The 25,963-nt window shown below is 41.5% G+C and overlaps 4 protein-coding genes across 5 annotated transcripts in view; 2 read left to right on the top strand and 2 right to left on the bottom strand.

Annotated features, from left to right (window-relative positions):
* The window catches only part of LOC115146267 (pleckstrin homology domain-containing family G member 3-like), a 57,553-nt gene extending 52,866 nt beyond the window's left edge, over window positions 1-4,687 (top strand). The window contains exons 18-20 of the mRNA XM_065004250.1: window positions 552-662; window positions 1,477-2,971; window positions 3,100-4,687. Of these exons, the coding sequence (XP_064860322.1) occupies window positions 552-662; window positions 1,477-2,971; window positions 3,100-3,914 (2,421 nt within the window). The 3' untranslated portion in view covers window positions 3,915-4,687. The remainder of the gene's footprint in view (window positions 1-551; window positions 663-1,476; window positions 2,972-3,099) is intronic.
* Window positions 4,688-4,871: 184 nt separating this feature from the next.
* On the top strand, window positions 4,872-16,584 carry LOC115146269 (neuroglobin-like). Its single transcript, XM_029688257.2, has 5 exons — window positions 4,872-5,923; window positions 10,737-10,844; window positions 12,957-13,077; window positions 13,183-13,263; window positions 15,812-16,584. The coding sequence occupies exons 1-5, from the start codon at window positions 5,607-5,609 to the stop codon at window positions 15,917-15,919; spliced, it is 735 nt and encodes a 244-aa protein (XP_029544117.2). The 5' UTR covers window positions 4,872-5,606; the 3' UTR covers window positions 15,920-16,584.
* On the bottom strand, window positions 16,114-19,024 carry srp14 (signal recognition particle 14). The gene is made up of 5 exons (XM_029688256.2): window positions 18,906-19,024; window positions 18,411-18,483; window positions 17,959-18,071; window positions 17,577-17,609; window positions 16,114-17,395 (listed from the first exon to the last, which is right to left on the bottom strand). Exons 1-5 carry the CDS (start codon window positions 18,927-18,929, stop codon window positions 17,306-17,308), a joined length of 333 nt encoding a protein of 110 aa, XP_029544116.1. The 5' UTR covers window positions 18,930-19,024; the 3' UTR covers window positions 16,114-17,305.
* A 2,370-nt stretch (window positions 19,025-21,394) lies between these two features.
* Window positions 21,395-25,894, bottom strand: LOC115146265 (5'-3' exonuclease PLD4-like). 2 transcript variants are annotated; one of them, XM_029688249.2, is made up of 11 exons: window positions 25,791-25,894; window positions 25,636-25,714; window positions 25,351-25,520; window positions 24,997-25,180; window positions 24,779-24,899; window positions 24,548-24,675; window positions 24,261-24,461; window positions 23,899-24,038; window positions 22,251-22,416; window positions 22,060-22,156; window positions 21,395-21,926 (listed from the first exon to the last, which is right to left on the bottom strand). In XM_029688249.2, exons 2-11 carry the CDS (start codon window positions 25,693-25,695, stop codon window positions 21,721-21,723), a joined length of 1,473 nt encoding a protein of 490 aa, XP_029544109.2. In that variant the 5' UTR covers window positions 25,696-25,714; window positions 25,791-25,894; the 3' UTR covers window positions 21,395-21,720. The 2 variants fall into 2 exon arrangements, with proteins under 2 accessions (XP_029544109.2, XP_029544110.2); XM_029688250.2 differs by having other exon boundaries at window positions 25,636-25,711; window positions 25,791-25,868.
* Window positions 25,895-25,963: the final 69 nt, after the last annotated feature.

Genomic DNA, 25,963 nt, shown 5'->3' with positions numbered 1-25,963 from the left:
TTAAAAGGTAAGGTCTACATCTGTTGTATTCTGCGCATGTGACACAATTTGCTTTGAAAATCAACATTGTAGAGAAAACAAGTCAGCAATTAGCCTTGTGCTTATTTGATGGGTGCATTTGCATTGAGTCAATTGATCCACAGAGCTGATGTATGACTTCAAAGGTGAATTTGGCTGTCAAATCAGGGAGTCAGGATAATATGTGCTTTGGTCTTCACATTAGTTAAAAAGGTTTCCCTTTTGCTTTTTCCAAAACTACAGAGGAGCTTTATTAAGGTTAATTGCTATAATGGCATTAAAATGGCTTGAATGTTGAACATCGTGTAATATGAATGTCAGCTGTCTATATAATGTATGTATTGTCACACAGGTGCTTTAAAACCAAATGTAAATCAGTGCTGCCCAGCTTGTGACTGTCTGGAACAGATAATAGAGAAGTCTTGTGATACTCCACTGTATGGATTTGGCCATCTAAGACCCAGTGTTCACCCTAAGCAGTGTTCACCCTAAGCATGCTGCAGTCCCTTTCATGTTGTGTTCTGCTACCCCAGGATGAAGAACACTATGAGGTTGTAGTTAAGAAGGGACCAATGGGGGAGAGGATGGAGACATCAGCCCAGGAGATCAGCGAGTTGGCTACAGAGGAGACCTTCACTGACCAGGTATGAAGAGTTTGGACTGGCTGGGTCAAAGTTAAGGTGCGCTTGGCACCCAGAACCAAATCTGTCACATGAGACTAAGCTTGAAGAGATTCTGAACGGATGAAGGTTTTGTTGTACTGTATATCTAAAATATAGGGGATACTAACAGAAAAGTCTTCATCTTTTGAGGGGATGGGAATTTGGGAAGACTGGTAGGTGGCCCAAATGGTTCTGATCGAATACAACCCTGTAAATTAGAATGTCCCCTCCTACATGCTGTTGTCCCCTGTCATCTCTCATGGACAGAGAACATTTTAATAGATCCTGGGTCCTCTTGTCTGCTTCCAAGCCGAGTGTAACAAGTTGTTTTGGTCCCTCCCTTATTTCCTACCCGCAGCTCCTACTGCATTCCCCAACACACACACACACACACACAACCACACTGCAGCTGGAAATTAGTCTGTTATAACTGCACACTGGGGTCAAATCTGTGAAATTAAAACTGTTAAACTAAAGTGCTACATTTTACAGCAGAGTTCAGCAGGTGCATATGAAATGGACGGTGGCAATTGTGATGAATTAGCTATAAAAATGGAATCAAAATGCTCTGATCGTTTTATTACACATTCTACTGTGATTCTGTCTCTGTCATGTTGTCAGAATATTCCACGCCATGCACTACCAGACGTGGATCAGAGATCATGGCTGCTGTAGCAGATTTAACCTGATCACTTGACTTGGCTCATTGATCCAATGTCAGATAATGGCTTATCATATCCATATTGCTTTTTTCCATCCTGATGTTAATATTCACCCTTCCTTCCTCCTTATCCAGGTGTATGTGGAGGAGGTTCCTCCTCAAAGCAGTGCTCCTAATGTAGTAGTGATGGAACAGAGTGAGGCGAACCCACCCCTATACACAGAGCCTGATGCTTCGCCAACTCTGCCTCCCAGACAGCCTGAGACGTCTCCGACACTGGAGCCTGAGAGGGGTATCGGGGGAGGAGTAGAGGAAGAGGGAAGGTACAGGGCGGGAGGGGATGAAGAGAAGAGTGATTGCTCTGTCCAACAGGACGAGATTAACTCATCAGTGACAAATGGAGAGTGTTCAGAGTTTGGTGCGGTGGTGGGAACTGAGACCAGCCGCATCCTGCCTGCCTCTGTGTTGGACAAGGGCAGTGTAATCACTGAGCATTTTGTCGGCAGCCTGGTGGTCTCAGAGGACCTGTGTTCCCTGGGCTGCCCCTCACCTCAGTTGGGCAGCAAGAGCAGCAGCACACCCTGTCTGAACACCGAGCTCGAGGAGAAGGTCCAGACCCTGGTTAACTCCACCCCAGAGCACCCACTGCTCCTGAAAGGCAACACCTCTACGCCTGCCCCTAGACCAGACCACCTCATGGAGGTGGAGCGCAGATCCACTCTCTCCAAGCAGGACCGGATACTCATCCACAAGATCAGGAGGTACTATGAGCATGCAGAGCACCAGGATGCCAGCTTCAGCATCAAGCGCAGGGAGAGCCTGTCCTATATTCCTGCAGGCCTGGTCAGACACCTGAGCCGGCAGCTCAACCGCAAACCCCAGGACCAAGCGGTTCCAGGGCACGGGAAGGTCTCCCCGAACAACCGGCCCACATCCTGGTCAGTGTTCGACCTTCCTGGCTTAGAAAAAGAGCAGAGGACTAATAATACCCCTGTGCTGGAGCCACAAAAAGCTGCAGACATCAAGCCCAGGTCCCAGATTGTCAATGATGCTCCTGTTGGAGACGAGGATGAGTTCTTCAGACCGTCCTTGGACATGGTCCAAGTGTGGCAAGACATAGAGATGGAGGAGGTTTATGGGAGCCTTGGGAAACCCAAGGGTATCCAGGGTACAGAGGACATTGTCCATCCCAGATCACTTCTATCCCGGAAGGGGGGAACCAGCAGAGGGATCCTTGAAGCTGAGTATATCAAGCCCCTGAGGATCCTGGAGGAGTCAGACATGGGTGCTGTCTCAGAGGAATCCCCATCTCCCATCACAACTTCCCCAGACCCCTTCTCAGGGCAGGAGTCCTGCCAGAATAAGACTCCCAAGTCCTGGGAGAAAGGCACAGTCAGTAGATCTCCCCTCCCCAGGATCATCAGCCTGCGTTTAGGGGTGGAAGAGGACCAGATTCTGCAGGATATGGAGAAGATGAAGAACAAGGTTTTCCAACTGGCCCGCCAGTACAGCCAGCGCATCAAGAACAGCAGGCCCGTGGTGAGGCAGAGAAACATGGAGGCTGAGAACCACCTTGCCTTTAAGAACCTACCAGCTGTCTATGAGGAGAAGGTCCAAAGAAGAGACTGGGGTAAGCTGTCAGGGATCTGTTTTAATGTTTTGCTGATCCATTATGATTTGATATGATACTCTAATCTGCAAAGCTAAAATGATCAAACTGATGTCCCTTATCTCTGCCCTGTCTTTCTGTGTATGCAGGTAGGCCTAACCTGACACTGTCACTCAAATCCTATGAGCAGGTAGTCGTGCATGAGCGGAGGACCCCAAGCCCAGTCCCAAGTCTCAACTCTGGGGCTAGCTCACGGGTCACATCCCCCTGTCCCAACAGTCCTCACAGCCCAGTGCAGACACAGAGTTTCCACTGGCCAGATGTCCAGGAGCTGCGCTCCAAATACACTAACCACAGGCTGGACCTTGGTTCCTCCCACCCATCATCTGTCAGCCATAGCTGCTCCGTCCCAGAGAGGATGCAGAGTTGCACTGAGGGCTTCAGTACCTCATGGAGCCCCGATGGCTACTCATCCAGCTGCAACTGCCCCACAGACACTAACAGTGGACTAACAGACTCACTTGAGACTATGTCATCCATTGGCCACCAGGGTGGGGGTTCTGTTGGAGAGGCTCAGCCCCAGCCACCACTTTGCAGGTGGCACTCTTTTGATCACTTGCTAGGAACACTGCCTCTACAGGAGCTGCAGAACCTTCAGGAGACAATGAGGAGCTGTTACATGGCTGGTCAGGCTACCCTGCCCAACGAGCACAAGGTTATTATAGTGGAGAGGGTTGCTAGCGATGGGCCAGAGGAGGCTGGAGGGAAGACGAGAGTGGAGGAACAAGGAGCTAAAGGAAAGACCAAACTTAAAATGTCAAAAAGCCTCGATTACCAGTACTGTGCCAAGAGGTCTGCACTGACTTCAGGCAAAAAGATTGAGAGTAGTCTGGTAAAAAACCTACGAGCAAAATTCCAGAACTTGGGATCAAACACAAACACTGTAAATGCCCTGCCTATTTGATCGCTTTCTGTAAATAATGAAATAAGCCTTTTCTTATCTATATATGCAATTGACGTTGAGGAATATGACTATAAATACTGTCTATTAGGCAGTAACTACTGCTACTGTGTCAGGAGTACCATTATCATTTTCTACTTTTTGTCTGTATTATCACCTTCTCACATCACTCTTTTCTCACTTCTGGTGTTACCTACTAGGGATATTGAACAATCAAGGGCACCCCATGGGGAAATATGTTGTGACTTTGTCAAATGTGTAAATAGTTGTAAATGTGTCTTGTTCTTACACCATCATGAAATGTGTTTACATAAAGAGAATGACTATGTATATAAGAAAAATGGTTTTGAGAAAAAACGTCAGCATATTGAAGTAGATCTGTCCAGATTACCCTTCTCCCCCCCCCCCCCCCCCCCCTGTGTAACGATGCAATGGTCATCCTCTATTTGTGAATCAATTGTGAGGGTCATAAGCAAGGAAATAGTGTAAAGAGATATGCGACTTAATATATAAATGGGAGTAAATCTGGAAGGCTGGGCCACCATTTGTAAGTTATTTATTGCGGATTTACAGCCATTAGGATTCACTCAATCCTATTTGACCTTTGGTCAAAGTGTTTTTCCTTCAGTTGTTTAAAAATGGGAGATGTGTGGTCTGTCTACTATTCAGCCAATTGCACCACATTTAGCTACTACTCAATACTATGATTGTTTTCATACATCACTGGAGTTGTTTTCTGATCTATTTCCTTGTTATTTATAAAAATGATCCTCGTCTTCCTAGACCTTTTCATTCCAGAAACGGCACAGAATAATTTCATACCTGAAATGGCATATATGCTCAATAAAATCTGAGCTATTGAAATTACAATACATCATTTTTTTTGTGGTTAATGTCAGTAGGAAAAATAATCAAATATGAAAAATGGATTTCCATGTCTTGCTGAGTTAAGTTATTCTGAATGACTGGGTCTTACTATTGCAATATCCCTTTGCAAAACTCCTTTTTAGGTCATAACTGAGTGACGGAAATAATGTATAACCATATTAGGGGGGAAATTCAGGCAGAGATGTTTACAGAGGATCCATTATCTGATAGTGACCAACAGTAAAAGTTTAACAGACTTGGTAGCTTGTGCTGTTCCTGATGTTTGAGCAGTAACACATGACAACGGAACAACTAATGCTGCTCTCAGAAGAGATTTATAAACAGGATATATCAAACCCAATAGTTTATTACAGGACTACTGACTTAATGCAGTGTTGTTCAATCCTGGTCCAGGAGACCCACAGGGTGTGTAGCGCTGTGTTCCAGCACAGCCCCCACACCTAGGTGATGATCCATTCAACTACCTGATCGAGTCAACCAATCAACAATCCCTTAGTTGGTTGAATTGAATGTTATAATAGCAAGTACCTGGCTGCTCTGAGGATTTAAAGACAAAACACAAGGTTGTAGTCTATTTATTGGACATTGGGACTGAAATATGATATACATATTATAAAACTTCATTTTGATGCCATTGTTTAATCATATCTCTCCACACTGTTTTAATGGTCATTCACCTACATGGAAAATAGGTTAGATCTATATGCATAGCCTACTACAGTAGGCCTGGGCAGCATTGCGCTTTTAGCAATTGTTCTAGGAAAGAAATGGTTCCCCGCCCCTCAAGGTTACAGAGGATTAACTCCTATGACGCGCTCAGGCGTTCTGGATGTCACTGAATCCCATTCATGCCTGAATGTACATGTACAGCCGCGCAAGAGGCTGAACCATATCCCAGGTGCGCAGACGTTTCTTTCTGTGTGTTTGAACTACTTTTTAGTCCATTTTGCTGTAGCAAGAACAATGGGCTGCGCAATATCAGGGCTGGCACCGACAACAGCTGGAGAGTCTAAGACAGAGGATTCTGTTGCGCATCTCAGCAAGGAGCAGATTGAGATGATCAAAGAGTCGTGGAAAGTTATCCAGGAGGACATTGCAAAAGTTGGAATTATTATGTTTGTCAGGTGAGATGTTCTGATTCATTTTGTTTTAGTTATTTGTAAGCAAGATACATTTTTGCTTTATTAGACTGAATATTTTCATAAATGTTTATGGTACCTCTCATAGAAAGGCAAAACATTATCTTCAACACTATTGCTCTCGACTTAAAATAACAGAGCTATTACATTTCAGATATGATTGAATGAGTTGCGTAGATCAAAGACAGTTGATGACCACAGGGGCTGCATGATGACTGACTTATAATAATGAATGACACGACTACAAACCCAAAAATGTACCAACAACTTCACATTATTCAAACTGTTATTACACAGTAGTTTGTCTTTTTGTTAATTATATCTGCAATACATATGACTGGAAACGGGATCAAATTGTAGGATCAACACATTATTATACACAATATAACAATTAAATAAGAACTGGCCCCCATCATCTTAATAAAATGTTGGCTCTCCTTGTGCTGCCTTATACAAAAAGCTCTCAAGACATTTTTAGGGAGAGACATTTAGTCCACAACCGAGAGGGCTTTTGGGGCTCAATGATTGAATGTGACTGTGACATGGTGCTTACATCATCATCTTACATCATGTCTCAATATTACATGATAAATATACAGCACCAGGCCTATTGACAAACGAAGACACTCGCAGCAAAGAAAACACATATCAACAAACCCAATAGCCACCCTTTGAAATGTAATAGTTTGCAGAGTGAAAGAAAACAGATTGAACAGTTTATGCAGTCCTAGTTTGGTGCTAATGTAGTCTGACATTATGGCTGTTGATGGAGAGAGAGAGAGACCACCAGGCACAGCACAGAAGATGGCTCTAAGCCCAATCAGGGCAATATAGTGCCTTCAAAAAGTACTCACAACCTTTCACTTTTTCCACATTTTGTTGTTACAGTCAATTTAAGATGGATTAAATGTAGTTTAGCCTTGTGTTCCAGTACAGCACCAGCACCTAGGTAACATGGAAGTGGAATTTTGTTTTTACAAATGTTTACAAATGAATAAAAATGAAAAGCTGAAATGTCTGAAGTCAATAAGTATTCAACCCCTTTGTTATGTTAAGGCAAACCTAAATAAGTTCAGCAGTAAATATGTGCCTAACAAGTCACGTAGGTTTCATGGACACACTCTGTGTGCAATAATAGTGTTTAACTTGATTTTTGAATGACTACATCATTCTACTGCAAAAAAAAATGTACTCCATGTCCTTAATACAAAGCGTTTTGTTTGGGGCAAATCCAACACATCACGAAGTACCTCTCTTCCTATTTTTAAGCATGGTGGTGGCTGCATCATGTTATGTGAATGCTTGTAATTTTTGGGATAAACAGAATAGAGCTAAGCACAGGCAAAGTCCTATAGGAAAATCTGGTTCAGTCAGCTTTCAACCAGACACTGGGAGAGGAATTCACCTTTCAGTGGGACAATAACCTAAAACACCAGGCTAAATGTTCGCTGGAGTTGCTTACCAGGAAGACAGTGAATTTACCTGAGTGGCAGTTTTGACTTCAATCTATTTTAAAATCTATGGCAAGACCTGAAAAGGGTTGTCTAGCAATGATCAACAACCAATTTGACAGCTTGAAGAATTTTGATAAGAATAATGTACAAATGTTGCACAATCCTTAGAGACTTACCCAGAAAGACTGAAAGCTGTAATCGTTGCCAAAGGTGCTTCTACAAAGTATTGATTCAGGGGTGTGAATACTTGTATAAATGAGAGATTTCTGTATTTCGTTTTAAATAAATGTGAAAAAAATTCTAAAAACACGTTTTCACTTCATTATGGGGTATTGTGTGCAAATGGGTAAGATAAAAAAAATATATATTTAATCAATTTTGGATTCAGGCTGTAACACAATAAAATGTGGATCTGAGGGCCCATGCTAAATCTTTTCAGCCTCCTGAGAAGGAAGAGGTGTTGTCGTGCCCACTTCACCACTGTGTTGGTGTGTGCGGACCATGATAGATCCTTATTGATGTGGACACCGAGGAATTTGAAGCTCTCGACCTGCTCCACTACAGCCCTGTCGATGTGAATGAGGAAGTGCTGGGCCCTCCGTTTCCAGTAGTCCACAATCAGCTCCTTTGTCTTGCTGATGTTGAGAGGTTGTTGTCCTGGCACCACACTGCCAGGTCTCTGACCTCCTCACTGTGGGTGGTCTCATCATCGTCTGTGATCAGGCCCTACCACAGGACTCGTGGGACCCCTTGTATATATCCAAGTTATCAGCAAACTTAATGATGGCGTTGGGAGTCGTCACTGTTAGTCTAGGTCCACAATAGCTCATCTAGTCACCTCTCACACACCTCTTCGCTGTTCCTATTCATCTGTCTTTCATGGGCCTTGTTTATGACAGTGGCAATTGGCTGTGATACAACTGTGAGTGTGAATATGACAAGGTTATTTTCTCTCTTACACAGAGGCAGTAAGAGGTGGAAATTGAAGTGTATGTGCAAAGCTCTTATACCCCACTTCATAACATGATGGACCAGAGGGATGACAAACATGGGAAGGGGAGGAGATAATTAGCAATATAGAGGGAAGATATTCATGCATGGATCCTATAGATTCTACAGAGCTTTAATGGTATGTACCGTATATAGTGATGTATGCATTATGGAACCCACAGCAGGGCATTGGGTTTAGTGATTAAATGACTATTTTAAGAGGGACCAATTGGAGGTTTACTTAGTAAAAATGCAAAGATCATGGTACAGCTATATAGACACTCAATCATCATGTTACTTTTTAATGGCACGTTTACAAACATAGATTTTCATCAAAATAATTGTGTCTCATTATGATAGATGGTGAAATAAGTAGAGCCAGTTCCATTGTAATGGCCTAGCAGATAATAAGAAAAGACAATCAGTATTTACCTGGCTAAAAGAGAAGGAATAACCCATTCAACAGTTTTAGATGAAGATTTGTGGAAAAAGAACTGGGGGGGGGCGAAATATACTTCTCCCAGGGGCAAAGAAATTCAAAAGGGGTGATGGTTTTAATTAACAATCATTTTGATCCAAATGTGCAAATTGTCCAAACAGATCCTCAAGGGAGATGGATTATTTCAAATATGTTATTGGACAATAAACAGATATGGCTTATGAACCTATACGGTCCGAATAATGATGATCCAAGCTTCTTTGGAAATATATAGAAGAATTTATCAACTCTACATGCAACACTATTATTATTATTATGGTGGGAGATTTTAATACGGTCTTAAATACGTCTATGGACCGGAAGGGAAATCACACTACAAACTATCACCCTCAGGCACTTATGGAAATCATGAATGTCATGGATATAATTGGAATTAGTGGATATATGGAGAGTTAAATACCCTGACCTAGTGAGATATACATTGCGGAGGCTTAATCAAGCTAGTCGCCTTGACTACTTTCTTATACCATTCTCTCTGGCACCAAAATTTTAAAAGTTGTTGGTAGGGGATAGAATGAGGTCGGATCATAACATTATTGGCATATATATTACTCTTACAGAATTTCCACGTGGGCGAGGATTTTGGAAATGTAATCAAAGTCTACTAGATGATAAATTGTTTAGAACTAGGACAGAAGAATTTATAACGGATTTATAGCATGATTCACCAAATTGTATTTTGAAAGAGGAAGTAAAGTACTTTAAGAATATGTTTTCATTTCAGGATCCTACATCTCCATTAACTGAAACTAATTGTATGGATTTTTTTCCTAATAATAATTTAAAAAAAAATGTCTGTACAGAAAGACTCATGTGAAGGCCAAATTACAGAGGAGGAACTGCTTGAGGCAATTGGGGCCTTTAAGGATGGGAAAACTCCAGGGCTGGATGGCATACCAGTGGAAGTATACAAAACCTTTTTTGATATACTCAGAGGACCATTATTAGCATGTTTTAACCACTCCTATATAAATGGTAGATTATCAGACACGCAACAAGAAGGTCTGATATCATTATTACTGAAACAGGACTCAAGTGGTATATATAAAGATCCAGTCCATTTAAAAAATTGGAGACCTCTTACACTTCAGTGTTGTGATGCAAAACTCCTAGCAAAATGCTTGGCACAGAATTTTAAAAAGTATTGTCAGATATTATTCATCCTAATCAGACAGGTTTTTTACATGGACGATACATTGGAGATAATACATGTATGCGCACGCACTAACACAAAAACACACACATTCTGTGCCTGCACTGTATCTGAGCTTATTGTGGGCTTTTTGGAACTTATGTACCATTTGACTCTGATATGACTGGGTCTGAGAAGGCAGGGGAACTCATTACAGCTCTGTAAGGGGAGAAGGAGAGAAGGCTATACTGGTCACCCCTGACACTGAGTGGTTTGATGCTGTGTGTGATTGCAGCCCGTAAGTAGGCCTGGAGTCCAGCAGGGAAGAACTGATGATGAGAGCACAGCCAGGACTGAGAACTACAAGGGGATCAGTGGTACAATCAGATCTAATGGAGAAGTTCTTAAAATCACTGCGTGGCTCAGATGGGATGACTTGTAATGCCACCTTGAAGACAGATATTTACAAGGATAGAGACAGGCAAGGCTTAACCAAATCACAATATCAACAGATAATTCAACACGTGCATTATAAAAAACATCAATAATTACTTTCAACACCTTATTTACAGCCTTGCTTGAACTCTGTTATGTAGTCAGTGGGAGAACTTGGAGGATGGAGGGATGTTTTTTGTGAGGGAATGAATATGTCAGTTTGGTTTAAGGCAGGCTTTATGAAGCTGGCTCTTGGAGGCTCACGAATGTCTGTTGTCTTGGTAACAGGTTGTTTGAGACCCATCCAGAATGCAAAGATGTATTCTTCCTCTTCCGAGACGTGGAGGACCTTGACAGGTTACGGACCAGTCGGGAGCTGAGGTCACACGGCCTACGGTCAGTCGCCACACTACACTGATTATTTTTCTGTCAATTTTGCATTGATATCGATGTGAGGTTCCTCTTTCATCCAGCTCTCCATTCAGCACTCTGTTGAAGTCTCTACACTGCACAACTCTCAAGTTCCATACACTACAGCCGTTGTGGTATTATTACATTTCAAATGTCAAAATCTCACAATGGAGCATCACTGATTTTATTGAAACAAAGGAATTTATGACATACTGTACAATTTAAGTTTCCTATTGCAAAGATCGGTCAACACTGTTTGTGTCCCTATATGAGATGTAAAAACGACAGTAACATGAGAACAAACTACAATGAACATCACATAATAATAATAGTGTTAATGTCAATGGGAGCTTTTTTCTAGCTGAGACTGAAGAGCTGTCATATCCCATCTCTGGCTGGCTATTATCACACACTGCTGCCAGTGAAGATCACTCTTATGCTCCATATGCAGTTCTCCAATGGTGTGTTTACTCCATTCTGTTGTGTCACTGGGTATGCTGAACCTCTTTGTTTTTCTCACCATGAAAGGCCAATAAACCTATTTAAGCCTGATGTCTCCACTTACAGTTTTTCTCAATAGCGTACAAGCAATTTTGGGATCTGTGTTGAAACGTACCAACAGCAGAACAGAAATGATCAAATGCTCAAATACATTTACAGAACTCCTGATCTTTTTCTTACCTCAGTACGTGACTTGCATCAGACCACCTTTTGCAAAACTTTAAATACAACTGTCATCAGTGAATAGAAAATTCTGTTCACAAAATATAACACATTGTTTTCATCAGAAGACACATGTATGCAACTGTGTTCTCTGTTTCTGGCAATCAATAAACACTGCTGTATAGAATTCTATATCACCCCATCAGTGTCATACCATGTACAATATAAGGAAAGATCTAGGGTCGTTACATGTCATTTCAGCAAGCCAAAACACCCACCATATCAGATCGTTCTGAAATACTTTCTGTAGTTAGAAACAGATAAGATTAGCATTCCTGCAACATTATTGATCTCTGAGAAATGATGCTAATTCATTGCACCCAAATTGGCCAATCCCACCCCAAAATTGAGTATACAGTATCAGGTCTCTATGTCTGACAAGTAGTATGGAGCTGCAGCTCGAAGTATTGTCTCTTCATCCTATGCAATCTATTCTTAACGAAGTTGTTGATGGGTTTTTTCCACTGTTCAGAGAAATAAGTTATTGAATGTATGTGTCCCATCCTACATCCTGATATTTGACCATTAGATGGTGCTGTTCCTGCTGTTAGGGGATTTTTTAAAAAGAACCCCCTTTGATGTTAAAAGAATAGTTCACCCAAATTGCAAAATTACATATTGGTTTCCTTACCCTGTAAGCAGTTTATGTACAAGGTATGACAGCAACCCATGCTTTGGTTTTGTTTATCTTGCCACTGTTTCAAATACAAACTTTTTAGCATTTGTGCCACAAATCCAATGCAAGTCAATGGTACCTATATTAGCATTTTCACACTTAATGTCCAAGTCATCCTAAAGGATCTAAAAATGCATTGTGTAACTCAATGATGTTACTTATAGATGATTTGAATATGAAGCGCAAAAATGCTAATATATATTGTATTGGATATAGTTTTGAGGAATGTATTTATGTTCTGAGAAAGCAACTACATTTTAAAAACAAATTTACTGTTTTGCAAAAGGCCACAGAGTTATGTGTCTTGTGAACTCTGTGCCAAGTGGCCCTCAAACCACTCACACGGACATTAGTACAAATGTCCTCACCGGCGGACAGGCTAAGAGGGAGCGCACCCATTTAACCTTTGGTGCGTATTTATCGTTCTGCATAAAACTCCCTAAATCAAATCAAATCAAATTGTATTTGTCACATGCGCCGAATACAACAGGTGTAGACCTTACAGTGAAATGCTCTTTAATGTCAAATACAGGCCTGTAGGCAACAATTAAACCATGTTCGGCGTTCAATGTTGTAGAACAATTGTTGAGAGGATAAAAGATGACAAAATAAATTGGACTGCTGTATGATCAGTGATGGTCCAAAGTATGCCTGTCAGGCTGTCTTTCATAACCAAGCCTGTCTTCCTGTTCTCTCAGAGTGATGTCCTTTATTGAGAAGAGTGTGGCCAGACTGGAACAGCTGGAGAGTCTGGAGGTTCTGGCTGTGGAGCTGGGGAGGAGCCACTACCGCTACAACGCCCCACCCAAATACTACAGTGTAAGACACACACACACTGACAATGCATGTTAAGCAAAGTTACAGTTTGCATTTCTATAGATATTCATATAGATCATTTCCTGTTCTGATGTGATTTATTTCCAGTATGTAGGAGCAGAATTCATCTGTGCTGTCCAGCCCATTCTCAAAGAGAGATGGACCCCTGAGCTTGAGGAGGCGTGGAAGGTACACAATTCAATATTTTTCGGCGACCACTTTGATTTAATGCGTGGGTGTCAATCATGAGAATCACGTCTGAAACCAATTTTTGTCCAAGAGGTCCCTTGGCTTTCTGCAGTGCTAGAGTTTTCCACATCCAATGACACATGTCAAGATAGAAATGGTCACCTGTGGGAGAGAGGTGACTGACATGAAAATTAAAATGAACCAGAAATGACCATATTGAGAATGGCATGGCTCTGTCACATGATGGCTACTACAATATATTTTACATGTTAGCATCATGTGTGGTAACCCTACTTGACATACTTTGCAAAGTATTACTACATTCATCAATTGAAATAACAGTTTCAGTAAAATGTAAAACTGCGCTCACATAGATTTAACTGTGTGTTAGTGTGTATTATGTAAATAGTGTGTTTTAGACAGTCACTGTGTTTTTTAAAATTGGTTTTATGCACCACAGGACTCTGGTAAATCAGGGCAAGTTTTACTGAGTGCACTATTCAAGTTAAATATACTGAAGAAAAATCTAAATGCAAAATGTCACAATTTCAAAGATTTTAAGGAAATTTGTCAATTTAAATAAATAAATTAGGCCCTAATCTATGGATTTCACATGACTCTACAGGAGTGTAGCCATGGGTTGGCCTTGGAGGGCATAGGCCTACCCACTTGGCAGTTAGGCCCACCCACTGGGCAGCCATATCCAGCCAATTAGAATGAGTTTTCCCCCACAAAATGGCTTTATTACAGACAGAAATATTCCTCACCAATTGCACGCTCCCTCAAAACTTGAGACAACTTTGTCATTGTGTTGTGTTACAAAACTGCACATTTTAAAGAGGCCTTTCATTGTCACCAGCACAAGGTGCACCTGTGTAATGGTCATCCTGTTTAATCAGTTTTTTGATATGCCACACCTGTCAGGTGGATGGATTATCTTGGCAAAGGAGAAACGCTCACTAACAGGGATGTAAACAAATTTGCACACAAAATTTGAGAGAAATAAGCTTTTTGTGCGTATAGAATATTTTTTAAATTTCAGCTCATGAAACATGGGACAAACACACTTTACATGTTTCTTTTATATTTTTGTTTAGTGTAAATTAGATTAAATGAGTGGAAGCTCTATAGTTTACCATTAACGTTCCAATGAAATAGTCCGTATTGGCCTCTAGTGTATTCATGGAGAACTACCCTTACAACTCCAACCTTATTCCTGGGATCAGCTCCTGTGCCTAGGATAAACTACTGGTCCTACTAATTTATGTGGAGTGAGCAGTATTTCCTGACCAGGAACATTCCAGGCTCTACTTATTTCCTAGTATAATGCATTCCTGCACTCCCCTAAACCTAGACTGTTAATACATTGTACTTACAGCTGTAGTGCCAACCAAACACTAGACTATTAATACATTGTATTTACAGCTGTACCGCCTACCCTAACCATAGTGATGTAGCCTACTTAGACCAGTAGTGCTAACCCTAACCTGGTACTAAACTCATCAAAAAAAGAAACGTCCTCTCACTGTCAACTGCATTTGTTTTCAGCAAACGTAACGTGTAAATATTTGTATGAACATAAGATTCAACAACTGACACATAAACTGAACAAGTTCCACAGACATGTGACTAACAGAAATTGAATAAAGGAGGGGTCAAAATCAAAAGTAACAGTCTGTATCTGGTGTGGCCACCAGCTACACTAAGTACTGCAGTGCATCTCCTCCTCATGGACTACACCAGATTTGCCAGTTCTTGCTGTGAGATGTTACCCCACTCTTCCACTAAGGCACCTGCAAGTTCCCAGACATTTCTGTGGGAAATGGCCCTAGCTCTCACCCTCCAATCCAACAGGTCCCAGACGTGCTCAATGGGATTGAGATCCGGGCTCTTCGCTGGCCATGGCAGAACACTGACATTCCTGTCTTGGAAATCCCGCACAGAACGAGCAGTATGGCTGGTGGCATTGTCATGCTGGAGGGTCATGTCAGGATGAGCCTGCAGGAAGGAGGATGTCTTCCCTGTAACGCACAGCGTTGAGATTGCCTGCAATAACAAGCTCAGTCCGAGGATGCTGTGACACACCGCCCCAGACCACGACGAACCCTCCACCTCCAAATCGATCCCGTTCCAGAGTACAGGCCTCGGTGTAGCGCTCATTCCTTCGATGATTAACCCGAATCCGACCATCACCCCTGGTGAGACAAAACCGCTACTTGTCAGTGAAGAGCACTTTTTGCCAGTCCTGTCTGGTCCAGCGACGGTGGATTTGTGCCCATAGGCGACGTTGTTGCCGGTGATGTCTGGTGAGGACCTGCCTTACAACAGGCCTACAAGCGCTCAGTCCAGCTTCTCACAGCCTATTGCAGACAGTCTGAGCACTGATAGAGGGATTGTGTGTTCCTGCTGTAACTTAATTTTACAATGTGTGAATTTAATTGGATTTTTACAAATTATCTTTGAAAGACAGGGTCCTGAAAAACAAACCTTGATTATAATTCAACATTTACAGGTGTCCTCATAATTCCGTTTTGTGTTTCTGAACCAGACCCTTTTCCTGTACCTAACCAGGCTTATGAACCAAGGCTACCAGGAGGAGAGGAACAGACATCAGCAGGTGGGAGCCTCCCCCAATGAGAGGAACACTGCCTTATAAGAGACCTGGCTGGCCCAAACTCAAGAGATGGTTGAACATGCACACAGCCATGTTGCTGAACTGTGTATATAGTGTATTTATTACTTAGTGACTTTTTTCTACTTTGCTCATGTTATCAGCCTACAATGTAAAGTCAAACTGTCTATTCCTTATTTTATTTCAAATCTATTTCAGTCTTTAGATCAACAAACCACTGCCATATTGTCATTTATTTTGAAGAAAAAAAAAAACAGATCAATTTACATTAACATCAGCTGTATTCCTCATCAATGACATTCTGATACAGTAACATAAATGACAGATGAATGTCAAAAGCGGCAGCTCTGCGTCTGTCTGTCACATTCACTGGAAAGTCATAATCCTTACAGAGCATTTCCATGGTTAGGTGTACACCCAGTAAGGTGTAGTGATAGTTTTTGATGTGGTTAATAACACATTTCTCTCTGTATCCATAAATCAAATATGCCTTTCAGCTGCCAGTAAATATACTAAGTCATTAAGTTTCAAAATACTTTCCCCTTGATCAATATTCCATCTTGACACATCCATCCCACAAATTAGATGATTAAACACAGGAAACAGCACATTTCTAAGTACCAAAGCAGCCTCGTGTCAGCTAACTTTGGGACCCTTCCTCTACAGCTTGCCTTACAAATGAATTTACATGACTGTTGAAAAAAATTAATTGGACCAATAAGGAACTCAACCACTTAATAATTTTGTCTTAAGAAATAATACAAAAAAACAAACTCAGGATCTCACTTTCCATCATTAAAATAATATTAATTTGAATAGCAAGAAAAAGCATTCGGCCCCAACCATAACAAATGTATATGGCATCTTCACTCATAGTACACAGTAATAATCTATCCACAAATGGTTAAGACAAGGTCCAATTGGAAAGTAAATCAGAACTTTAGTGAAAATGTAATCAAATTGACAAGCAAACCAAACTGATGGATAATTCAAACATAAATAGACAGGGCCTAGTAGTTCAAATTAAAACGATTTGAAAGGCAATTCATCAACGTGCTCCATCCTTTCAGTGACTCCATAAATGAATGCAGCTCCGTGTAACTTTGATCCACACCATAGATGGGGGGGGGGGGGCATCAAAAGGCAGCCCACTTGTAGTTTCCTCTGAGTGTTAAACATCCTCAGCTCTCCCTTCCTCCCTATATAGACCGATGCCATTCACTGGCCAGGGATGAGACATTGCTGTGACAACAATGGCATGATGTCAACGCTGTCCCCAAGTGGAGGATGGTGGGCCTCAGGGAACATATCGGAGAAGGTAGGATGGAGGTAGAGATGATAGTTGGAGCACCTTGGAGGTGGTACAGGCCAGTGTGGATTCCCCCAGTACGCTATGAAAGAGTCTGTTGCTCATTGGGTGGCTTTGGTTTTCTTGCTTTTGCTTTTCTTGTCTTTCTTCTTGAGCCCATCCATGTGAGCTCTCAGGAGGTTAGAGTATGCCTGGCAAGTTGAGAAGGAGAGCAGACTTTTAGAGACATTTCTCAAGTCAAGAGCAGAGTAATTTAAGTGATTTGCATAATACCCTTTAAACATTATACATCTAAACAAACAATACAATGTGCATTCAGTGTTCCAGTGACCCATTTGTTAGAAAAACCAAACCTCAATGTCCAGTACCTACCATCTGGAACTTGATTACTTCTTTGCTACTAACCTGGAAATACAAGGAAAGCCCTGATTAGCACTACTGTCTGCAGAGTATAGCATATCAACATAATGTTTTAGTTCATTCCTTTATGGATTTATTTCAACATAGATAGCTACTCTGAGGAAAAATGTACCTTGTCTACGCCTGTGATGTGGATGTCCCACCTAGCTATCTGAAGATGAACGCACTAACTAAGTCGCTCAGGATAAGAGCATCTGTTAAATGGCTAAAATGTTACAGCAATGGACAACCTTTGATTACTAAGGAGATGGACTAATCGCATGACTAGGAAATAGTTGTATTGGAATGCAGAAATCATCAACAACTTCATTGCCACATGATGCTGTAGACTTACCACTGTGCTGATTTTCTTCTTGCCATCTGACGCTCTGAGTAGACACTTGTTGTCTGCTGGTTCATAATTCACTGGGTGACCTTTCCTGGGGACTGGTTTGGTTCTCCCATCATCTGTAAGGTTAGTGACAACACATTACAGCCGGGCTCTCCAACACTGTTCCTGGAGAGCTACAATCCTGTAGATTTTTTCTCCAACCCTAATCTAGCACATCTGATTCTAATAATTAGCTGGTTGATAACCGGAATCAGGTTAGTTACAACTGGGGTTGGAGTGAACACATACAGGAGGTTAACTCTCCAGGAACAGGGTTGGAGAACCCTGCATTGCAGGTAATCAGAAATCTAAAAACAGGACATAAACCGATTATTAACATATCCTGGAATAATTTAGTTAAGGAGAGAACACCCAGTAGCCATCAAATAAGTAAGTTGACAAATGTGAGAACTTACATTTCTTTAACGTGATGGCAACACTGCCTGATGTCCTGCATTTCTGGAACAGCCGTGTCAGCTCCGTCAAAAACTAGAAGGAAAATAATCCGACTGAAGTTAGTAGATAAAAGGATAAAATGTGGTAGCCATATGGCAAATGAGCGAGCTAGCTAGCCAACATGTCTCCGTTTGTGTAGTTCATAGATTTAAAAAAAATCTAGGTCGTATAGCTAACGTTGTCTTGTTAGTTACTTCTAAATAAATGTGATAGAAAAAGATATCCATCTATAAATATGCTATCACGCGGACCACAGAAGCAATTCAAACGAATAACGTTAATTCGCAAATGCTAGCCGAATGTGCCTAGCTATCTAGCTAACGTTACTGGGTATGGTTAGCGAAAAGGCAGCAGTGATTGATGCCAATGCACAATACCTAGCAAATTAAACCAGTCCTCTAATAATGTCAATTTCTAAGATATACTACATTAGTCGATGGGGTTTTCTAACTTACCGAGTCGTTTTCAAGTAGTACCATGATGTTCACTGCAATTATTCAGCTTGCTGGCTAGCCCGTCAGAAGCACACGTAGCTAGTACAACATGAAACGCCGCCCCGTGACCTTTCAACTTGCAAAGTACAGCACTTCTTCTTCGATGAGGTTTAACGGCGGTTGGCATCCAATAAATGTTGCATTACCGCCACCTACCAGACTGGAGTATAACTCCCAAAAAATGAAAAAATAAATAAACACATACTCTAAATACTGCATACCTTGTTGGGCTATCCCTCTGTACTGGTACAGATCTACTACGGACACCACTCCTCTAAGGATCCCTCCCCTTGACACATCTTCTTCTACGTTCTTCACTGTCTAAGCATATGACAACTTCTGCATACACTAACCTTGAAAAACTCAACCTGACTCTCCCACTGGACATTTCTGAACCCTAGCCCCATGGGTACCCCTACAATTAACCTCTACTTTCCTCAATGCTACACATTTCTTTGTCTCATGCCCTTCTGCACACTTCTCACACCTAGGAACCTCCTTCCTACACACTGCTGTCACATGCCCATAAGCTTGACACCTGTAAAAACAATGTATTTGGCATAAAAGCTTGTACAGGATAACTTATACATCCTAACATCACTCAAAGTAAACACAGAATATTCTTCTTCTAATTCTTCTTCTTCTATGATATCATGGCAGTCTGTAAATGACCTTTTAAAGTGCATGCCACCACCTACTTGGCTGGAATGTAAGATCAATCATGATCTACCCATGATCTATCTTAGATCATGATCTAAGATCAATCATGATCTTCTGAACTACCATGAAAATAAAATTCAATCTTCCTGGCAGCAGCCAGGCCAGGAAAAGCATTGATGTGCAACACTGCAAAATGTGCAGTTCTCCCTGCCTTCCATTTCAACAGTAACATCTGTTACTGCCAATATCTCTTTTGCCATCTCCACAATAACCTTCAACCTGGCATTTCTGCTTTCCTCAACCTGAGTCGTATTGATTACCTTACCAATAAAATCTAAAAAGTCAACTTTATTCATTATCAAAGTGTCCTTTGACACCAGACATTCATGAGCACAATATTTCCAGGACCATCAGAAGCACCAGTCCGAAAGTAGGTCCACTTACTACAGGTACATCCATGTCAGATCCATCAGTCTGACAGTAGGTCCACTTACTACAGGTACATCCATGTCAGATCCATCAGTCTGAAAGTAGGTCCACTTACTACAGGTACATCCATGTCAGATCCATCAGTCTGAAAGTAGGTCCACTTACTACAGGTACATCCATGTCAGGTCCATCAGTCTGAAAGTAGGTCCACTTACTGCAGGTACATCCATGTCAGATCCATCAGGCCGCACCATAGTTCTACCAACCTGTTTTACAGCCTCTGCAAATGATACATCATAACTGATCTTATATCTTTGAGCCTCTCTCTGTACCCGGCATCCACCAAATGCTGCACTGTATTCTCCCCCACAATTACTGCACTTAACCTTCACATTGCTTCCACATTCACCGTAATCATGTGCCCCTCCACACTTGGCACATCTTTTCTTCCTTGAGCAGCTACATGTCCTATTCTTTGGCATTTAAAACACTGCAGTGCATATGTGACATATCCTCTAACATTGAAACTGAGGAGTCCTATTTGTACTTTTCCCAGCAAGACGTTCTCAAATCTCAGCATCACTGATAACCTTTCACCTTGACCCTCTTTCCTACTGATCAACCTTTTGGCCTCTATCACTCTGCCTCCCTTCACATTATCTTTAACATCATCTGTGAACATAGATATCGGGACCCCAGTGATGACTCCCCTCAATCTAGCATAAGCACCAGGGACATGGCTTTTAATCTTCTTCCCATTAAGCGTTTTCATTTGAAGAATCTTGAGCCTGGCTACCACATAATATTAACAATCTAACATTTCAAATAAATCAAGGTAATTTCACTTTTCTCTACAGCATTAGTTAGTCAGATAAGTGATGCCCTGCGGTCTAATCAAACACTATCACCACTTTCCCCTTCACACATCATTACTCTTGCTTCCTACCTTGGCCCTCTTAATGCTTTTTTTACAAGATGCCCCAATTCTTTCTGTTTCATGACTTCTTCTTCCTGTCTTTCCACTACTGACCATTCCGGTCCTTGACCCTCATCCTCACTCTCCACACCATCAGAACTGACACCCATACTGTTCGCATTCCAGCTTTTTCTCAATTTCCTCCATTTCGTCCACACTACTCGCAGCCATTTCCGATCAAGGAAACTTCCTCGTCGGTTTTGTCCTTAATCCAATGTCTTACGACGATGTCCTAATGTTACAGTATCCACACTGAATATTTACATTACTGCCATCTAATGTAGAATAGATGAGACCGAGACCTGTCTTTTGCTGCTTTTATTTTAAATGAATTATCTTGTATAATAAAGCATTTTGTTGCAAAAATAATGAGCAATCAAGTATATATCATGAAATAGTATTTATTTGCTTGCAAAAGGTATTAAGGTACGTTTTCCCCCAACATACCCAAATAGACAGTGAAATATTAAACATTCAACATGACATTTTCACTCGGGGAAAAAAGGTAACTAGTACAAACAAATAATGAAGCAAATGATGAGTGTTCAGTTGCAACGTTCCTCATAGAAACAACCAAAGACAACAACAAAAAAGCAATCCAACAGGCTTACTGTTATCTCCCTAAGCCATAACTGCCATAACTGAATGCTTTGGGGACTTTTCTAAAGTAAACATTGTTATAACTGAGTGTACCGATGGTAAGTAGAGCGCCTATCCTTTTGAGAGGGCACAGTCAGGGTGATGACCCAAGTCAGCGAGACATACAGTAAACTGAGACTGCCAGTCCCTGTCAAATACTGCCCTGAGCTGCCCCTGCAGAGCCTGGGTCCTCCAGGCCCAGTGTGGTGCGTGCTGGGAAACCACCAGCCCCACTCCAGCTGTGGTGTGGAAGTAGTCAGCTGACCAGTTAGATGTCCCTGAGGGGCAGAAGGATTTGGAATTCAAGTTATACATTACCTGTAATGCTTTCATGTAGACAACTGTGTCTGTTCACATCAAAGTATTATAATATTCAACTATTTTCTGTTGATACAGCTGTCTATCCCTTACCAATATATGCCATTTTATCAGTCACCATGTATTTATTATGGTTTACTCTAGAGTGGGGTATCTCTGACTGGTTCCCTACTGGCACAATGGACAGTTTCTGAAAAAGAGGACAATCTGGCATTACAGTACAGAAAAGAAGACCATCACATTGGTTGAATAATAATACCAGTGGGCTATGTGCGTCTTCCTACCACTTGAATGCTGATACGCTGGGCAGGGTAATTCAGGGAGGCTAGAGACTGAAGAAAAGGAAGCATGGCTGGATCAGAATCCCGCCCACAGCTCACCAGCAGACGAACCTTAACATTCCGCTCAAAAGCAGCCCTCTTTAATGCATCATCAATGGCTGGCCAGTACCTAAAGGATGATTTAAAGAGGTACACTACCAGTCAAACGTTTTAGAACACCTACTCATTCAAGGGTTCTTCTTTATTTTTTACTATTTTCTACTTTGTAGAATAATAGTGAAGACATCAAAACTATGAAATAGCACATATGGAATCATGTAGAAAGCAAAAAAGGTTTAAACAAATCAAAAAATATTTTACATTTGAGATTCTTCAAATAGCCACCCTTTGCCTTGACAGCTTTGCACACTCTGGCATTCTCTCAACCAGCTTCACCTGGAATGCTTTTCCAACAGTATTGAAGGAGTTCCCACATATTGTTGGCTGCTTTAACTTCACTCTGCGGTCCGACTCATCCCAAACCATCTCAATTTGGTTGAGGTCAGGAGATTGTGGAGGCCAGGTCATCTGATCCAGCACTACATCACTTTCTTTCTTGGTCAAATAGCCCTTACACCGCCTGGAGGTGTGTTGGGTCATTGTCCTGTTGAAAAACAAATGATTGTCCCACTAAGCCCAAACCAGATAGGATGGCGTATCGCTGCAGAATGCTGTGGTAGCCATGCTGGTTAAGTGTGCCTTGAATTCTAAATAAATCACAGACAGTGTCACCAACAAAGCACCCCCTTACCATAACACCTCCTCCATGCTTTACAGTGGGAACCACACATGCAGAGATCATCCGTTCACCCACACCACATCTCACAAAGACATGGCGGTTGGAACCAAAAATCTCCAATTTGGACTCCAGACCAAAGGACAAATTTCCACTGGTCTAATGTCCATTGCTTGTGTTTCTTGGTCCAAGCAAGTCTCTTCTTATTATTGGTGTCCATTAGTAGTGGTTTCTTTGCAGCAATTTGACTATGAAGGCCTGATTCACACAGTATCCTCTGAACAGTTGATGTTGTGTCTGTTACTTGAACCCTGTGAAGCATTTATTTCGGCTGGTAACTCTAATGACCTTATCCTGTAACTCTGGGTCTTCCTTTCTTGTAGCGGTCCTCATGAGAGCCAGTTTCACCATAGCGCTTGATGGTTTTTGCAACTGCACTTGAAGAAACTTTCAAAGTTCTTAAAATGTTCAGTATTGACTGACTAATGAAGGACTGTCGTTTCTCTTTGCTTATTTGAGCTGTTCTTGCCATAATATGGACTCTGTCTTTTACCAAATAGGGCTAACTTCTGTATACCCCACTACCTTGTCACAACACAACCGATTGGTTGTGTAGAGATAATGCAAAGAGTGTGCAAAGCTATCATCAATGCAAAGGGTGGCTATTTGAAAAAACTTAAATATATGTTATTTCATAGTTTTGATGTCTTAGAAAATATTAAAAATATAGAAAAACCCTTGAATAAGTAGGTGTTCTAAAACATTTGACCGGTAGTGTATACTCAATTAGTCTTTCAATATTACAAGAAGTCAAAGTAAGTAAAACTCAATGGTGGATTGAAAAAGGCTATGAGTCTGGTAGGACAGTATGTTCACCTTTGAGGGTGTATGAAGCGTGTGGTGGGGAAATACTCCATGACTGCCACATCAATGTAGTGCTGTGCCCCTGAGATCACTGAGAGGATAGAATCAAGGTCCTGTGTCCGAGAGGCGGGGCAGAAAGTGGGAGGAGAGGCCTGGGAGAGACAGAGTATAGACATCACATTGCAAGGAAGAGAGAGCTGTAATGAGTAGAACTGTGATGAGATGGTCACTAGATGAGAAAAAAATATCCAGTCAATGTGTTATGACAATAGACACACTCTTTAATTATCTCAGGTTTTATTTAGATGCTAATAGTTTTATGGTTCGGGGCACTCTGAAAGCAGTGACTGGGAAGTGAAACAGAAAGGACTCACTGTGATGTAGATTTGGCTTGAAACATTATCAGTCTTCAGCAGCATGGGGTGCTCTTTGTTGATGGCAGTGTCATACTTGGAGGGCCAAGGGTTTGGGATGGAGCTGTTGCGATGACCCATCACCCAGTATGACTCAAAGATCTTATGGAGGTCCTCAGCCAGACTGGAGCAGTTATAGATCACCACTCCCAGTTCCTTTACCTAAGGTGATAGTGCATTGTGACCCCTCATGTAGGTGCAAAATGAGTGAGATTATTTAAGGTATTATATCATCACTAGACCTTTACCTGTGTAAGAGACCTCCAATCCATGTTGGCACTTCCCAGGAAAATGTGTTTCCTATCAACAATCCAGAACTTGCTGTGGAGTACACCCCCAGTCAAACGCCCAAAGGGAACTTTTCTTACTTGGACTCCTACAGTATAGATAACCAAGGAGAGGAGATTAGAGGATAAAACATACAGTAGGATAATATACTGTGTACGAAACATTAAGAACACCTTCCTAATATTTCAGACCTTTCTGTCTCAGAAAATGAAGATCTGTGGAGTTTGTCAGCACAGAGGGAATACTTGTCACAACTCTCACTGACACATTTCTGGAAGGTAAAGCTCCAAACTGCTCCAGTATGTTCTTTCCCTGTTGATAACAGTAGATAAAGTGCAGGCAAATTCACAGGGATGACTAGTTGACAGCGGTTGTCAAATGTATTTCAAATGTCTTTTTTAAAACTCACAGGCAAGTCAGTGGAAGAGTTGATATTGATGTCATCACCGGTAAGAGTCCAGTAGAAGGAAGCCACATCGACTTGGTAGGTTGCCATGGACAGGAGATCTCTCCAGGCTTTGTCCACTGGGGTCCCAAAGGTTGCATTGTCGTCATATTTCATATACAGGGGAATGCTCTCTACGAGGATTATACTGAGGAATTCACAACAGGACCTGTTAAATTTCTAGTCTTTGGGGAGGATTACAAACTTGAGACAACACATCCACTTCCCTTGCCAAAACTTAATTTGACTGTTTTATATTGTCAATTCGATGTATTTAAGTATTAAAGCAAAAATGTATACTATGTATACGACGCTCACCGGCTTTGCTCTTCAGAAATGTTATTTTGATCAGTGTTTGTTTCTTGGAAGATCTTGTCGTTTTGGAAATGCTCTTCTGTGCTCTTCTCATACATAGAAAAGGAGAGCAGTGCCCCGAATCCAGTCAAACATCCCACTGCCACAGCAACTGAAACAAGCCGTTTGGATCCCTGGAACATGAACACAGCCATGTGATCAATATAACTGTGAACAGAAGTTCGAACAGACTTCAGTTGTATCAACATAGATGGGAATCTACTGAAAAGTCTGACAAGCAATTCTTACCCTTACGTTGGGAACATCGCTATCATGTAAAGTATTGTAAGGAGAGGACATCTCTGGCATGGATGTTCCTGATGTACTGCTGAAATCCAGACCTAAAATGTTATTGGTCATGCATATCATTTTAAACATACATTTAACATACAAAAACAACTTACGGAAACAGAGTAAAGCGGCTCGTCTTCTGCAAGTGATTTGTCGTTACAATAGCCTTCCTCTAAGTCCTCAGAAATTGATATGAAACTAGGTATGACATTTACTGTCCACCAGAAAATACAGGTTCCTGTTTTTTCTTTCATTTCCCTTTTTTTGAGAGATCAGGATATACAGT

The sequence above is a fragment of the Oncorhynchus nerka genome, linkage group LG18, assembly GCF_034236695.1.
Source record: "Oncorhynchus nerka isolate Pitt River linkage group LG18, Oner_Uvic_2.0, whole genome shotgun sequence".
NCBI classification, from domain to species: domain Eukaryota; kingdom Metazoa; phylum Chordata; class Actinopteri; order Salmoniformes; family Salmonidae; genus Oncorhynchus; species Oncorhynchus nerka.
The sequence above is the reverse complement of the archived record's forward strand: the minus strand, read 5'-3'. Positions and strand labels throughout refer to the sequence as shown.